This window comes from Topomyia yanbarensis, chromosome 2 (assembly GCF_030247195.1).
Source record: "Topomyia yanbarensis strain Yona2022 chromosome 2, ASM3024719v1, whole genome shotgun sequence".
Classification (NCBI taxonomy): Eukaryota; Metazoa; Arthropoda; class Insecta; order Diptera; family Culicidae; genus Topomyia; species Topomyia yanbarensis.
Window position 1 is genome coordinate 141,153,004 of NC_080671.1, and position 18,436 is coordinate 141,171,439.

The following is an 18,436-nucleotide window of genomic DNA, read 5'->3' on the forward strand; positions in this document are numbered from 1 at the left end:
ACCGTATAGTTTAACTTTTTAAAAAACCATCCGAAGTCCATACTTCGGTAAGTTATATATATATATATATATATATATATATATATATATATATATATATATATATATATATATATATATATATATATATATATATATATATATATATATATATATATATATATATGTATATATATATATATATATATATATATATATATATATATATATATATATATATATATATATATATATATATATATATATATATATATATATATATATATACATATATATATATATATATATATATATATATATATATATATATATATATATATATATATATATATATATATATATATATATATAATATATATATATATATATATATATATAATATTTTACCAATATTATACATAATTTCCCAAGATTTCTGTCAAATGCTATTTACATGCTGTCACCGAAATTTCCTGCCGTTGTCCTTAATCCTCGATCACTGCTCTCAAGTCCTCGTGGCGTCGATCGTCGTCGCGATGGCGTTCGATCCCGCAGCGGTAGCGTCACTCGGCGTCCACGATGGCGACCACCCTTTGTAATCGCCGTCTTTCTTCACGGCGCACAGTGGCTCAAAACAGCGTTTTGAGGTACTTAATTCATTAGAGTCAAAACTGTTCATATTAGCGATTTCACATATTCTACAATGTTTGTGTGCGTAAAAAGCGCCATCTTTTGGTAATATTATTTTTTTTAAATAGTGATCATAGTAGGCTACGGAAAATTTAACTTTTGAACCAAAAGAGATAGCGCTTGGCTATCTTCGACAAAGTTGTAGAGGAGAGTATTTTCATAAATTTTGCAGAAGACATGTTGTCTCTGTCACTCATAGTAATCGAGTTATGAGAAGTTCTCTATGGTGAACTCCTTCATTTCCTATTTTTACTTATAACTTTTTTATTTCTGATTTTTGGCATTAACAATGTTTTAAGGCATTTTTAACCATCATAAAACACACAACTTTTCCGAAGAGACTAGATAGCTGTGAATGCTGATTTTGATTTAATTTTGGCCTGTTTTTGAACCCGTGTAACTTCTCTATCGGCAAAAATTGTAATTATACTATCAATTATTCTAATAGGACTAGGTTTCACCTATAAAACTAAGGTAAAATTGTTTGTCCATAAGCACCCGTTCAAAAGTTATACACTTTTGAAAACTTTATGTCTGGCCCTCCTGAAGTCGCGTGAATGGCTCACTGAACGAGTAGGCGCTGGTGTTCAAAGACGCTTTCGCTTGATTTCCTGAGTGACGCGCACTCTGTGTAGTAGCGCGTCTACCGGAAGGTTAACACCTATATTGAATGATTTACCAACGGGTGACATACAATTTCATCTCGGTTCAGATTATCGTATGAATGTTAGCTTCAGGGCAAAAAGATGATGCATAAAATTGCTGCCTTCACCACAGTCTGAAATATTTGAAAATATCCAACCGGTTAATGCAGCAATTATATGGAAAATGTGTATCTTTTACTTCTTTATCCATATCCTGAAACTAAAATTCACGCGTATAAACCGGACCGAGATGAAATTGTATATCACATATTAGAAAATCATTCAATATCCGGTAGACGCACTAGTGCACAGAGTGTGCATCACTCAGGAAATCAAGCGAAAGCGTCTTTGAACACCAGCGCCTACTCGTTCAGTGAGCCAACGCGACTTCAGGAGGGCCAGACATAAAGCTTTCAAAAGAATATAACTTTTGAACGGGTGCTTATGGACAAACAATTTTACCTTCGTTTTGTGGATGAAATCTAGTCCTATTAGAATAATTGATAGTATAATTACAATTTTTGCCGATAGTGAAGTTACACGGGTTCAAAAACAGACCAAAATTAAATTAAAATCAGCTATAAGTCTTTACATAGCATTCACAGCTATCTGGTCTATTCGGAAAAGTTGTGTGTTTTATGATGGTTAAAAATGCCTTAGAACATTATTAATGCGAAAAATCAGAAATAAAAAAGTTATAAGTAAAAATAGGAAATGAAGGAGTTCACCATAGAGAACTTCTCATAACTCGATTACTATGAGTGACAGAGACAACATGTCTTCTGCAAAATTTATAAAAATACTCTCCTCTACAACTTTGTCGAAGATAGCCAAGCGCTATCTCTTTCGGTTCAAAAGTTAAATTTTCTGTAGCCTACTATGATCAATTTAAAAAAAAAAATATTACCAAAAGATGGCGCTTTTTACACACACAAACATTGTAGAATATGTGAAATCGCTAATATGGACAATTTTGACACTAATAAATTAAGTACCTCAAAACGCTGTTTTGAGCCACTGTGCGGCGTATTGTTCGCCGACTTGGCACACTGCACAATGGTCCGATTGTCCGCACTTTCTGGGAGCTTCTCCCCGCACTAAGTAGTCCGATGTAGTGTCCGAGAACCTGTCCTGTACCGTATCCGGCTCGAAGGACCAAAAATGTTAACGCACATTCAAGCGTCTGTTGAGGTGTCGGATTTGTCTTTGTAGGGAAATCTGTTTCGGTAGCGGTGGAGTAAAACTCGCGGGTACGATAAACTACTATGGGTATATATTAATCATTTTCACGGACAAAATGGCGGACTGATGATAAGGAACAAAATATTTTACTCAACGTATACTAACGAATGATGAACACACATTATTGACTAAGTAACTTATAAAGTACAAACGTAAGAACGTGCCTGAACTGCTGCGAGCTAGGCTTTTATAGTCCTGCTGTACCCTTTGATGACTGTAGATTAGATGACAGAAAGGCAAAATATCCTCACTACCACTACGCTGAATCAATCTGATCTAAAGGGCATGCCTAAGGCACTTATGTTGTGGGTACAGTGAAACCCTATTACTGTGTTGATAAGAAATTGGACATAGGCGCAAATACATGTTTATATGTGAATATATTTTTCGTCAGATTCCGAAGCCCCAAATTTTTCGGACGCAAGTAACTCTTAAGTAGTTGATGAGTTCATCTGTCGATTTTTTCTAGCTGACGGACTTATGCTAATGAGGAATGGTTCGGAACTCAATGTAATTCTGTTGACATCAATTCGGAAAAATTTTCGTGAATAACTTTCCCTATAGCTCCTATTAGCATGCGAGTTTAATTAGTAATGCTCCGTGTAATAAAATTTTATACATTGTGACATACAACATATTTATACGCTAATACAAACCAGAATGCCATCAAATTGCATACCCTTGGGCGATTTTTTTATTATTACTAGATTGTGATGTACCGACAGAAAACAAAATTTATTGATCGAGAAGCGTCTCACTCACCCCTTGTCCTATGTTCATCGTTATCAATGCCGTGTGTCTATATTACCCAAGCCAGATGTCCGTCTTTCCCACCCCAGTTTTTAAATACCGATTTTGTGCCTCTTTTTCACAACCATTTTTAACATCTTTCTGTTTTAAATTTTATTAGTTTACTACGTTATTGTTATTTTTGTTACTACATATTACGCATCTCTCACCTGATTTTTTTTACGAATTCCCCAAATCTCCGTGCAATTATTTGAAAGCTTGAGTAACGTCAAATGTGGGATGAATGGTTGCTACGTATACTGTAGTGAACAATTACAGTTATGTTTCTTTACGATGAAGCGTTCATTTTTGACATTTTTGCCTTTCTCATATAAAGAAAGGCTATGCAATCACTGTAAAAATCGACTTTTTAACCGAGGCCCGGAGGGCCGAGTATCATACACCATTCGATTCAGTTCGTCGAGATCGGCAAATGTCTGTGTGTGTATGTATGTGTGTGTATGTGTGTGTGTGTGTGTATGTGTGTGTGTCATTTAAACTCACACAATTTTCTCAGAGATGGCTGAACCGATTTTCGCAAACTAAGTTTCATCTGAAAGGTATAACGCTCCCATAAGCTGCTATTGAATTTTTAGTTGATCCGACTTCCGGTTCCGGAGTTACGGGTTGAAGAGTGCGGTCACACAGCAAATTCCCATATAAACTGGTACCACCATAATGTTCAAATGATGTAAAACATATTAAAATTGATGTAACATTACTCTAATTTGCGGGTCTGGATCACTAATGATCAATCAAAGCAGCTTTGACCACATTGGCCACCTATGACGGTTCATGACGCCCTCGGGGAACCCGCCAAGTTCCTAAGCTAATATCACACCCATTACACAACGAATTCTCTACCGATTTTTACGAACTTAATTTCAAATGAAAGATACAGTAATGCCATTGACTGCTGCTGAATTTCATTCGGTTCTGACTCTTGCTTCCGGAGTTACAGGGGTGTTAGTAAGGATACACTGGAATTTCCCATATAAATCGGTACAATCGTAATACCTCACTAAACTAAAAACTATTGAAATGGTCACCAAATTACTTCTAATCGTAGAGCTAGATCACTGATTGCCAATCAAACATTCTTTGAATATATTGTCCACTATCGACGATTCCGGAAGTCCGGAATTCCGGGCATATTCCACAATTAAAGTCACATCGGTTCATCGGTGATGACTGAACCGATTTTCTCAAACCAAGTCTCAAATGGAAGGCAAAATATGCAGTTGAGTATTGCGTAGCCGCCCCTTCCCCCCCCCCCCCTCCCCACCTTGCCCTTACACCTCCCTCCTTCATCACTCCCCTCTTCTTGGATCACCCTCACGCCCAGATTTCCTTCATCCACCCCGTATACCGAAATAAGATGAAGGATTTCTGACGCATCCTCCACACCCACTCTACTAAACCCCCATTCCCTACACGTTCAAACGCATTCCACCAACCTTTGCAAATTATAATCGCATGAAGATAACATTGAACTCATGCTTATTAAGCTAATTAAATATTATTCTTTTGCCTTTCTTATATAGAAAGGTTATGCAATTGCTCCAAAAACCGACTTTCTAACCGAGGCCCGGAGGGCCGAGTCTCATAACATTCGACTCAGTTCGCCGAGATCGCAAAATATCTGTGTGTATGTATGTGTGTATGTATGTATGTGTGTATGTGTATGTGTGTATGTATGTGTGTGTATGTGCGGATTTGTTAACAAAATGTCCACATCAGTTACTCGGAGATGGCTGAACCGATTTTTACAAACTAAGATTCAAATGAAAGGTATAATATTCCCATAGGTTGCTATTGAATTTCATTTTCAACCGACATCTTGTTCCGAATTACGAGTTGAAGAGTATGGTTACAAAACAAAATTTGTTGATTTTTCCAAATCAGTTTCTCGGAATTTTCTGAACCGATTTTGACAAACTTAATTTTAAATGAAAGGTCCATCAGCTGCTGTTGAATTTTGTGTGGATCCGAGTTCTGGTTCCTGAATTACAGGGTGATACGTACGATCACGCAGCAAATCCCGATTCTAACGAATTCTGTGATGAATGTAAAAAGGTGATTTTTTTCCAAAATGTAAACACAACTGTTGAATTTGTAGATCTAGGTCCCCAACAGTCATTCAAAGTCTCTTTGGCCACACTGGCCACCATCGACGGATCCGGAAGCATCCAAAGTCAGAGTAACGGTTATATTGGTTTCTCGAAAATGGCTAGATTTGCTCAACTTAGTCTCAAATGAAAGGTGTTGCGTCCCCAGAAACTGATATTAAATTCCATCTCCATCCGACTTCCAGCACCGGAGTTACGGGTTGTGGAGGTCGATCACATAGAAAACTCCGATTCAAACCGATACCGCGATGAATGCAAAAACGTGCTCTTATATATACTTACCAAGTGTAATAAGAATGAAATACATTTCCATAATGTTATATTGTACGAACCAGCTATTAAATCATAGTTTGGAGAAATGAGAAAGGCACAATTGCACCTCTAGGTGGATTAAAACAGGTTTTTTATGACAACAATGACTTCAATTGTTCTGGTGTGAATTTGGTTATTTTCAGTGGTGTGTATGAAGTATGGCGAAGGGGATCAAATCTCCACGAATTTGAAGGGATCAAGTGAACCCATAGCATCTATTTCAGCAAACTTTAGTAAAAATATAGTTGAACAAAAGAATCAGCTCAATCATAACGTATTCATATAATTGACATTCTCCTGTAATTCTGTATGCAAACGTAGAGTATGTAGTGGGTGATTTTATCAATTTTATAAAAGCTTGAAAATTTGAAAAATAAATCTTCTTCAGTTCTTCTGAGACTTTTTTTTAAATCGGTAAAAATTCGGTTACACAAAAGTCCAATTTCTTTTTCCTGTGTTAATGAAATTTATGTTTAGATAAAACTACGCAACTTTATAGTATATTCGATTAATGTATTCTGATCCGCCTTTGAGTTACAATGATGGGATCAAGTCTCCCCGGGGATCAAGTCTCCCCTAGTTGTGTTAGCACGTGCCGATCGCCGTAGCAAACAAACTCGCATGTTCTTTTGCACAACCAAAATATTTTTTGAACAAGTGAAAATCTACTTTAAAGTCTTATTAGATCATTTGCTCAGTGTTATAGAAATAAGTAAATCGATCGAAAAAGTATGCGCATTTGTTATTTAGGAAGGGAATTTGTTCTATTTTATGATTCAACATTGAATGCCACCTAAATGTTTACCACAATTTTGTTTTGTTCAGTGTTCAAAAAGGTTACCAAAATCGGTTGTCGGCACCCCATTTTTTGTGGCAAATGCTGAGTTCTCTATGACCTAATCAATATGAGTATTTTCAGAACGGGCTTTACGAATAAATACCATAGATCGATTTTTGACATCATTCTTAAAACCAAGATGGCGACTTCCGGTTTAGTGTTTTTGACAATTTACATGGAGAAAGCCCACCTGGTTGTGTTTCCACCGCTGGGTAGCACTGTATACACCAGATTGTCATGACCAGGGTGACAACTTTGTCGAAGGCTGCAAAGCGGTCCGATTTAAATAGAAAAGATATTGAATTTTTGAACGAAGTGGTTAATACATATTAGTTCCTAATTTCATCAGAAATAGGATGCTGTCACTAGCTTTCCGACGAAGATAGATAGGCTGTAGACTTCTTCATACGAATCACTCCAAAAAGTATTTAATACAACTTTGTGGCAGACACCAACTTTCTAGCTCACTCCATTGAAAAGATACCATTGGAGTGCATAGTTTTCTTTGTCGAGAGAATCTAGTGTATACAATTCCACCCAGCAGCGAAAACACGGTCAGTTCTCTATGTAAACCATCAAAGAAACCCATTCATTTTTTCAGAAAATTTGGTGGGGGAGCGGGGTTACCCTGTAGACCATCCCTCCCACCTCTGACTACGTGCAGCGTGGACTTCTATCTGAATTGTCTGAAGCTTGAGTCAAAACAAATACCCTGCCTGAAACTCGATTGCAGTGAATTCGATGAATCAGTTTATTAGCAGTGCGTAATATTCGCACCAATTTTTCACATATACATATTGTGGTTCTGATAAACAATGATGTTCAAAATGCCTTTAATAGTTGTTTAAATGAATAAATTTCCTTTTTCCTCTGAATCTTGATGTTTTTCATTAATACTTTTCCATTTTTAATAAATTTTCTTGGAGTGCCGACAACCGACCTCATTTTTCTAAATGGCAAACAATGATCATTTTACTAAATCGTTAGTAAATTTTTTCATGTTGACAGAATCAATCAAATTCTTTTACCAGCTATTAGTTAAGGTTCCATTGGTATGCTTATGCCCTTATATTGTGCAGTTGGAGTAACGTTGTGAGCCAAAAACAAAAGGGTTCCGACAACCGACCACATTCCCCTACACATATAATGTAATTGAATTTTGTATGCTATATACCTAAAATGCTATGTACCGAAGCGGTTTGTCGGTTTTGTTTTGATTGGGTGGAAGGCGGCCATGGCAGTGACAGTTTAGAAAGTGACGAACCACGGCATCAAAAAGACGTCCAGATAAGTTTTGTTTATTTTTGGGGACAGTTTTCCGCCACTAGAAGAAAGAATTCAATGCGCGCATGTGACGGTGATAGAGAACCGTCAAATAGTGCCGGCCCGTGGACACAAGTGAAGTGTGTAGTGTTGGCTCGCCATAGAGGGAAAGCTAACCGCAAAGGAGCGCTCTCGCTTCCCCGGCTAAACAATAAGGAGCAAACGCCGACCATTCTCAGTGTGGAGGATCAGTCGAATGAACCTAGCTCTCCTAGCCTAGCACAAGGAGAACGAAGCAGGGTGGACGAAGGCTCTCCCTGGGAAGTGCACTGCGGTGACTCAGTTTTCGCACAAGTCGATCCGGCGCTAATGTCGCTAGGGAGGTTCAAACTAAGAAGACAAGCTCCCTCCCTAGCTCAACACCAAGGACCGCTGCGATAGCAGCCAATTATAACCAGCATTCGCAGCAGGGAGATCGCGGCCGTTGGGAATCCCGACTGGTCCGGAGAGATAAGAAACTGCAACCCATTCCCGCCACCAGCAGCATTATCGAAGTATGTAGAACGGAGGAGAATAAAAGTCGGTAAATTTATTAATTTATTTTGTTTGTTTACCTTTTTGTTGTTACGAAAATCCGAAATTTCGGTAGAGGCACCTAGGCCGCCCTGAAAAGAAGGGTCCACCGGGCAAACAAGTAGTGGGCAAACTCCTACTTACAGACCAAAATTGACTCACATTTACCGTTTAGCGCTTTGTTTTGGCCAAACATAATGCACCACACGTTCTGAACTTTTCTCATTAAGTTGTAACGTTTTCGCGTGTATAAACCGTGTGGAATTTCACTTCCCTGGCTAACAACAAAAATCCGAAAGCACCGGCCGAGCAAGGATTGCTTTCAAATAAAAATTACTGTTTTTCACGAAAAACTTTTCCTTTTTATGAGTAAAAATAAATTATCTCGAAAACTCAACGTAGGGGTTAGGTAGTTTTTACATATAATGTGTATGCAAAGTTTGAAAGAAATCGGTTAAGTAGTTTTTGAATGGTAGTTAACACCGTAAATCGTGTTTTTACAGAGACGTTCTACAAAAAACTTCAAACGTCACCGAGTCATTTGTCGATATTTTTGCAAAGATAAATTACAGAATGTTATTGAAATGCCTTTTTCACAATATATGAATTGTGTGGTTCGAACGTTACTAACGAATCCAAGATGACTCCAAGATCTTTGACGCGAAAGTATCTTGAAATGCTCGAGTCGAACAGACGATAATTGAACTGGATCGGATGACGTTTCCGGGCAAACGTGAAGATTGAGCATTTGCTCGGGATTAGAACCACTCTGCTCAGATCACACCATATACTGAAGCTGTTCAGTTCATTTTGAGGAAATTCCGTATCAGTTATCTCCCGTATCTGTCAAAAAATCTCCATATCGTCGGCGAAAGAGAAGCGGGGTCCTTGTAGTTTGATATTGACGTCATTAAAATAGAGGAATTACTGGGTCGAGGTGACTTCCTTGCGGGATACCGGATGTAACGAGAAATGATGCAGATAGATAGTCCATAATACTGATTTGGAGTTTCCTTTCATCGAGATTGGAATGAAATCAGCGAAGAAGTTGACCGTCCTGAAATTGGAATTCATATGATAAAGCGGGCTGAGATGAAATTGTACATCACCTGTCGGAAATTCATTCTATGTTGGTGTTAACCTTACGGCAGACGCGCTAGGACACTGCTGGCCCGCCGCTCAGAAAATCAAGCAAAGCGTCGTTGAAGACCAGGGACTACTCGTTCAGTGAGCCTTTCACGCGGCTTCATGAGGGCCACACATACAGGTTTCATCAGTGTATAACTTCTGAATGGGTGCATAGGGACAAAAATATTTATCACCGTTTTGAAGAAAAAAAATCTAGCACTTTCAGAATAATGTGCGATATAAATCTCGACAAACATGTCAAATGGTCCTAAGTGCAAATGAGAGCCTCTCTTTGTGTTTGGGGGTTACGTCGGTTGAAGGTCACCTGAACGGTTGCCAGCGGCCAGCTGATATGGGATGGGATGGATAGCGATACCGGTTCTCCTTTTTCCGAAATGCCGCACCGACGGCAAGTAAAACATGTACTTGTTCACTTTAATTATCACACGCGACTTTATTAAACTTAAATATTATATTTTTCCACTTAGAACTAGATTTACTACATTTACTTCACTTAACATTTAGACAGACAGGTTAAAATAAGTACCAGCGGTGGACCGCCGTACATGCACGTGCTATACAAGTAGGTGGTTGGAGACGACTGCCGATCGATCACGGCGAGAAAGATCATCAGCACTATCACTCGCTGTCCCTTTCGGTGATCAAACGTGGTGAATTGAGATATCTGATATCATGCGCCGGGTAGTAGCTGTTACACCGCAATATTGGTAGCGTTGGTTGTACAGGGGGATGACATAGCAACCAAACATCCCGAACCACCCTGAAATTGCACGATTTCAGTTGATTCTTACGGCTGATTACTAGTTTTCTCCTCATCTGCTGACGGTAGTGGTAGCAGACATATTTTGGTCACCGGTCGCGTCAGGTAACCAGTCGAAGTTCGTAGAGTGACGACTCGAACTACACCGCCGTCGCCTGGATGTATTTGGTGAATCCGTGCCAATTTCCATTTCATCGGTGGTTGGTTTTCATCGACAATGATGACAAGTCTGCCGGGCTCGATATTGACTGCTGGCTGCCAATTCTTCACTCGTGCCTGAAGCTGCGACAGATATTCGGTATGCCATCTGCGCCAAAAGTGTTGAAGCTGTTGCTGGATTAGCTGCCAGTGTGAGAGCCGGTTGGCTGGAACACTGTTATAGTTCTTGTCGGGAAGTGCTTGTAGCGATGATCCAACAAGAAAGTGAGCTGGTGTGAGCGGTTGGAGATCTGTGGGGTCGTCCGAAAGCTGTGTGAGGGGCCTGGAATTAAGACAACCTTCTACTTGGGCTAGGAGGGTTGTAAAATCTTCATAAGAGACGGAGGAATTGCCTAAGACACGGAGCAAGTGTTTCTTAGCGGAGCGTACTGCGGCTTCCCATAGTCCGCCGAAGTGAGGGGCGGCAGGAGGGTTAAAGTGCCATGTGATGCCATTGTTGCTGCACTCTTTCTGAATTGCTTCGTGGTGGTTGCGGTCTCTTAAGTTACGAAGGAGTTCTGCTATACTGTTGCGTGCACCGACAAAGTTGGTTCCATTGTCGGAATAAATATCCGAACATTTTCCTCTCCGTGCTGTAAACCTTCGTAGAGCTTGGATGAACCTTGCAGTAGACAAGTCGGAAACCAGCTCTAAATGTACTGCCTTCGTACAGAAGCAGATAAACACCGCTACGTAAGCCTTCGTTGATCCCTTCCGGTAGCCTTGGCGAATATATACAGGACCAAAATAATCGACGCCTGTTGTAGTGAATGGACGAGCTGCGGTGATTCTTGGTGCAGGTAATTGAGCCATGAATTGTTGTTGAAGTTTCGGTTTAGCTCGGTAACACATTAGACAACGATGAGTTGTTAAACGGCATAGATTTCGCCCTCCAAGTGGCCAAAAACGTAATCGAATTGAGTTCAACAGGAGTTGAGGACCCGCATGCAAGAGTGTTTTGTGATAGCTGCTGGCGAGAAGCTTTGAGAATTTATGGTTTCCTGGAATGACCATAGGATGTTTAGTTTCTTCGGGAATACTAGAATTCGCCAATCGACCTCCAATTCGAATGATTCCCTCCTTGGTAAGCACTGGGTTGAACCAGCGAAGTTTGGATCCTCGGTGAACCGGTTCGTTTGTGAAAAGTGCCTTGAGCTCCTTGGGAAAGGCCTCCTGCTGGACCAGCTGAACGAGACACATTTCTGCTTCGCTTAGTTCCTGGGTGGTAAGTGGTAAAGACCGTAATCTTTTCTCTGCTCCCGTGCGAAGGTTTCTTAAATATCTCCGGCAATATGCTGTAACACGGATGAGTTTTGTATATTCAGAAAACTGCTCAAAATACCAATCGTTGAACGTTTTCACAGGAACCACCACAGCTACGACAGTTTTCCTTCTCTCCATTTCATGTGTATCTGATTCTGGTAGAGTTCCTAATTGCGTTGGCCATGAATTCCAATCTGCGACCAGCCATAATGGACCATCCCACCATGCTGAATTTACAATCATTTGGCCTGGATCTAACCCACGGGAGAGTTGATCCGCTGGATTCTGAATCCCTGGTACATGCCTCCAATGACAGTTCTGGGTAGAGTGTTGAATGAATGAGACGCGATGTGCTACAAACGTCGTCCAGGTATTCGGTGGCTGTGCGAGCCATTGTAGAACCGTTTTGGAATCCGTCCAAAAAAACGATTCACATGTCAGGTTGAGAGACTTCGTCACCTTCTGATGCAGTTCTACCGCCAGCTGTGCTCCACACAGCTCTAACCGGGGAATCGTCTGACGCTTGAGTGGTGCAACTCGAGATTTGGACGAGATGAGCGACGCCGTGACTTGTCCTTTGCTGTCTTCAGAACGCAAATAAATGCAGGCACCGTACGCCTTTTCCGATGCATCCGAGAATGAGTGTAGTTGAAACGAAATCGCATTGGGACAGGCAACGAATCGAGGAATACGAATTTCATTTAAATTGGGGAATTGAGCATAGAAATCCGTCCAAGAGTCTACTAACGATGACGGCAGATTATCGTCCCAGCCTAATGCCTTCTGTGCTGTATCCTTAAGCTCCCAAATTTGCTGCATAAACATCTTCGCCTTCGTTACGACGGGTCCGACTAGCCCCAATGGATCAAACACCTTCGCGATACAGGAAAGCACCTTCCGTTTAGTAAGCGCAACCGACTGAACCTCCTCGAATTGGATCTTAAATCTGAAAGTATCCGTACGAGGCTCCCAAACCAAACCCAAAGTTTTCACCGTTCGTTCGGCATCAAAATCGACATCGTTCTCGAAAGGAAGAGCCAGATTATCTTCAGCGACACCTACAAGAGCGTCTTCATTGTTCGAAACCCATTTGCGTAACCGAAATCCTCCCGTTCGCAGCAATCCATCAAGTTCACTTCGGATGATCTTTGCCTCCTCCACGTCGTTTGCTCCAGTGATAACATCATCCATGTAGACGTCCTTAGCAATCCGTTCAGCCGCCAGAGGAAAGGTGGCCGCTTCGTCGCTAGACAACTGCTTCAAGGTTCTGGTGGCTAAGAAGGGAGCTGGTTTCGTACCGTAAGTAACGGTCAACAATTCGTATGTTTCTATCGGTTGGTCTGGTGAAAAGCGCCAAAGAATCCTTTGTAACGACAAATCTTCGGGATCCATCAAAATTTGCCGAAACATCTTCTCAACATCTGCGATTAGAATAATTGGATACTGTCGGCTTCGCATGATAATTGTGCGCAAATCATCCTGGATAACTGGCCCATTCAGAAGTACGTCATTCAGAGCCACTCCTGTGGACGATTTGCTGGATGCGTCAAAAACCACTCTAACGCGGGTTGTTGTACTTGAATCCTTTATTACCGGGTGATGCGGAAGATAATAGCTAGTAATAGCCCCGGGATGTTCTTCAGCAACCTTCCTTAAATGTCCACGATCCTTGTAATCGGAGATAAACGAATGGTACTCTTTCTTTAACGCCTCATCTCGTGCCAGTCGCCGTTCGAGCAACATCAGACGTCGGAAAGCCGTAGATCTTGACTCACCCAGTTTAGCCAAGCCATCCTGAGATTTTGGTAAACCAACTAAATATCGACCGTCCTCCTTTCGCTTTACTGTCTTAGAGAAATATTCTTCGCACCTGGTTTCCTCCACCGAATAGTTCGAGCAAAGATGCCCCTCCTCACACTCCCAAAATTTGTTCATGAGATCCTCGATCGCCTCTGAAACTGCCGTATGCTGACAAACCGTTAATGCCCCACCTTGACTCAAACCACAACGACCAGTCATCAACCATCCGAATACCGAATCAACGAGTGAAGGCATATGTTCGCCAAGGGCAATTCGTTGTTTCGTCGGGAAGAAATCGAAAAAGAACTCCCCACCAAGAAGTAAATCGATGGTGTGAGTTTTGAAAAACTCCGGGTCTGCTAACTGAATTCCAGCAGGTAACTCCAAGTTGTTCACAGTGATGGCTGATGTGGGCAAATCTTCGGTCACTTTAGTCAGTACATAAAACTCCAAGGTCTCGGAATAGTCTGTTAACCTCGACTGTTGCTCGGACTTTCTCCCTGGTCTTCGTTGGAACCTGTCCAATACCTGTTATTTGTATATCTGCCCTAGTTCTCTTGACACGCAGTTTCTGCGAAAGTTGGGTGGAGATAATATTGCACTCCGATCCGGAATCCAAGAGCGCTCTCGCATGAAACTCGTGCCCATAATCGTCGACCACGCGAACTACTGCTGTAGCTAGAAGTACCTTCGATCCCGACCGCCCGATATTACTGCTAACCGATGCGACTTCCGCGGCATTAGCTGTAGATACCCTTTCAGTGGAGTTATGACCCCTTCCCTCTTTGGATTGATTTTCAGTCCCATTTGTGTGCTGAGTATTGGGTTTCTCCTCCTTGTAGCAAACCAAGGTATGGTGCCGTTCCTTACATCGTCGACACGAAAACTTGGATGAACATTCCTTCGCCTGATGCCCTTTCCGGAAACAGTTCCTATACAACGAATGTTGCCGCAGCAGTTTTTCCCTTTCGATGACGGCCAATTTACCGAAAACTGGACACGTGAAAAGTGGATGCGTGTCGGAACAAGAGAAACATTTTGATTGAGTCGATTGGACTGCTCCATGGCTAGCGACCTTAGATGAATAAACCTTTTTAACCATTGGGGGTTGGGTATCCGATTGCCTACTTGGTAAAGAATCCAACACCCTGATGCGTCGAAGCAAAAACTCCATCAAATCCTTGAAGCCTTCCTCCTCCAAAGTCGACGCATGTTCTTCCCAGCTTCGCCGCGTTTTATCATCCAGCCTTGAACACATCAGATGAATCAGCAGTAGATCCTTGTAATCGCCTGGCTGCACCACCTGATCTAGGACCTTGGTAGCTTTCTCGAAACCTTCAACCAATTTGTGCAGTTCCACTGCTGATTCTTTCCGCATGACTGCACAATCGAATAGATTTTGTACCTGCTTCTTCTTAAGACACTTACTGTTCGAGTACCGTTTGACCAGTAATTCCCAAGCCACAGTGTAGTTAGCCTGCGTAAGTGGTAATGACGCTATTACTGCTAACGCCTCCCCTTCCAACTGACTTCTAAGATAGTGGAATTTTTCGATGTCCGGCAAGTCCGTCGAGAAATGTATCAATGAGATAAACAAATCGCGAAAAGACAACCACTCCTCCACGTTGCCAGAAAACTTGGGAAGACTAATCAAAGGCAGCTTAACATGCGGGTGCGGGGGTGCAAAAGTGGACTCCAAAACCTGAGATGTTTGCAGGGCACAGTTATGCTCGGGGCTATCCCGAATTTTAGAGACCAAGAATCCTTTAAGGATAAAGAATTTATTCTGGAAGTCCACTCGTTTCTTAACGTACCTCTCTCCTGCCGCTCCTTCCTCACTGTCGGCTAATTCCGTCTCCGTCATAGCTTCGTCTATCTTCTCCCACAGTGGCTCTAACTTCTCCAACCGCGAAGCCAGCTCACTGCAATGCCTGGTGTCTTCATAATGCTCCATGAATGCGTAGATTACGTTGAATGATGTCATCAAATTTCGCAGCCGTGTTTGCTTGGCGCGGAGTTTGGACATCTTGGAAGCAATAACGGCAACAGACGCAATACCGAGAAATAAACAAAATCCACAAGAAGCACCCTTTGGATATGATTACCGTTTTTGGAGAGGTACTAACCTGCTCCCAATAAATTCGTGCCTTGAAAGTATTGGGTTCTCTGCCACAGTTTTTGGTTTCCTCAAGTGTTTAGAATTTGCATGCAGACAGCAGCTTGTTGAAATGGTTGTGTAAAATCGGGAAGTTCCGCCTCTCCTCCGTGATAATAAACGCCGACCTCCGTATAGCCGACTTGTGGTAATCGACCCTTGCCGACCCTTGGTCCGTTTGAAGGGTGTCGATCGATCCCGGTGATTGGATGAGCAACTGAGCTAGATATCCGAATTGAGCTCGCGAAAAGGAGAAAACACCAAAGGTAACACCGACCAACACGTTTAAAATGCTTGGAGAGGTACTAACCTGCTCCCGAATAAATCGGGCTTTGTATTTTAATTTGATCGGGAACGCAGGTTGCCGATTGCCGAGAACAATCGCTTCCTTCGCCGTCTAGTTCAGCGCCTCTCAGTAGCAATCGTAAAGTCTTCCCCGCGACCATAAAAGAGAGAAAAAACCAAGGGAAGCACCTATGCAACTAACGTGAACGTGTTGGAATACTACTCACGTGATTCCAAATAATATTGGACCTTGAATTATTTGGTATCTGGAACCTTCGTCGTCTCCAAAGGGTTCTCATGCAATTTTACAGAACCACGCGGACCACATGCATGCGTTCGTAATGGCGGCCAATCGCAATGGCGATTTCTTAGATGCCTTTTGTACAACCTTGTAGCAATGGTGGTAACCAATTGTGCGTCCTCGCGACAATGGGGGATGGCGTCCTTGCCAAATCCCGGGAAATCCGTCCTTCCGAAAAGGCCTCCAACCGATCCGGCTCGAAGGACCAGCTGTTTGGGGGTTACGTCGGTTGAAGGTCACCTGAACGGTTGCCAGCGGCCAGCTGATATGGGATGGGATGGATAGCGATACCGGTTCTCCTTTTTCCGAAATGCCGCGCCGACGGCAAGTAAAACATGTACTTGTTCACTTTAATTATCACACGCGACTTTATTAAACTTAAATATTATATTTTTCCACTTAGAACTAGATTTACTACATTTACTTCACTTAACATTTAGACAGACAGGTTAAAATAAGTACCAGCGGTGGACCGCCGTACATGCACGTGCTATACAAGTAGGTGGTTGGAGACGACTGCCGATCGATCACGGCGAGAAAGATCATCAGCACTATCACTCGCTGTCCCTTTCGGTGATCAAACGTGGTGAATTGAGATATCTGATATCATGCGCCGGGTAGTAGCTGTTACACCGCAATATTGGTAGCGTTGGTTGTACAGGGGGATGACATAGCAACCAAACACTTTGTTTACATTCTCTTTCGATTATTACGGCGTCGTCATAAAACTTTTCAATATTGTTTCAGAATATATCGAAAAACTTTGATTTCGATTAGCATATTATGCTAAAAATTAAGGAAGAAACGTATCAACGGCCGAGTCATTAGAGGAAGAGAAAGTAAATAATGAGAAACTGTCATTTGCACTTAGGGCCATTTGACATGTTTGGCTAGAAATATAGTTTTTGCCAATAGTAAAGCTATAAAAGCCATAGCAATTTGGTCTCTTCAGCAAAGTTGTGTGTTGGATTGCTCTTTTTGAATAATATTCATTTTTATTTCTCTTCTTATTATTGGTTGTAATGTTAAGCATATCTTGGACGGCTTGCAATTCCTTGAATCTAAACACGTCACGATACTCTTTCCAGATTGAAGCCGATGCGATGCTCGAAATGATGTGCGAAGAGTATCCCCACGTAAAATTCTGGATCTCGTTCCAGTGCAGGGATAGTGCTCACATTGCGCACGGAGAAAACTTCGCCGAGACTGCCGCCTTTATTTGGGCCAAGGCCAAACGACTGGGAACCGACAATCTGATTGCCGTAGGCGTGAATTGCGTCAATCCGCAGTTTGTGACGCCCCTTTTCAAATCGGTTAACGACAAGCGGCTAGCCAAGGATCGCATCCCGCTGATTGTGTATCCCAACTCTGGGGAGGTTTACAGCGTTGAAACTGGGTAGGTATTTGAAGATATAGTATAATCACTGAGTCATACAAGTTGCAAGCATGTACTTTCCGCAGCTGGCAAGGCAAAGAAGACTGCGTTCCGTTGGAATACTACGTGCCACAGTGGATTGAACTCGGGGCACGTTTCATTGGCGGCTGCTGTCGAACCTACGCACGTGACATTAAGCGTATCAAACGTACTGTAGCTTCCTTACAGGCTGGTGGCCTGAAAAAGTCGTGATGTATGTATGTATAATTTAACTCCTTAGTGTCTGCGAGAGTGAGGAAGAATGAACACCATTTTAAATAGATTGCATTTGTATTTCTGTGTTTAGAAAAGTACTCTTGAACGATTAGTAATTATAATTGAATATATACGACGAATTGTGTATGTGTATAAAACCCACTATTTTTCCGAAAATCAAAACTTCTACTTTCCCGTTTTTATTTTTAATTACATATTAACTTAAACCTAAAAGATTACAACGTAGAAATATTTTTTATATTTAGAGGAAAAATTTTACAGCTATTTAAAAAACTAAAAATGCAGTGTAATATCCAAGATTCGGATAGAATTCTTCGGATCCGCGAGGATTCCTTCAAAAGTGGTCAGAGTATCGGATCGCTCTCGCTACAAATTCCTTGCATGAAGGCGTAGTAATGAGGGTGATGGCAGTTAC

General features: G+C 41.6%; 1 protein-coding gene across 1 annotated transcript in view; it reads left to right on the forward strand.

Moving 5' to 3' along the window:
- The window catches only part of LOC131681572 (homocysteine S-methyltransferase-like), a 29,762-nt gene extending 11,626 nt beyond the window's left edge, over positions 1-18,136 (forward strand). Inside the window, exons 3-4 of the mRNA XM_058962419.1 lie at positions 17,459-17,766; positions 17,832-18,136. Of these exons, the coding sequence (XP_058818402.1) occupies positions 17,459-17,766; positions 17,832-17,997 (474 nt within the window). The 3' untranslated portion in view covers positions 17,998-18,136. The remainder of the gene's footprint in view (positions 1-17,458; positions 17,767-17,831) is intronic.
- The last annotated feature ends 300 nt before the right edge of the window (positions 18,137-18,436 follow it).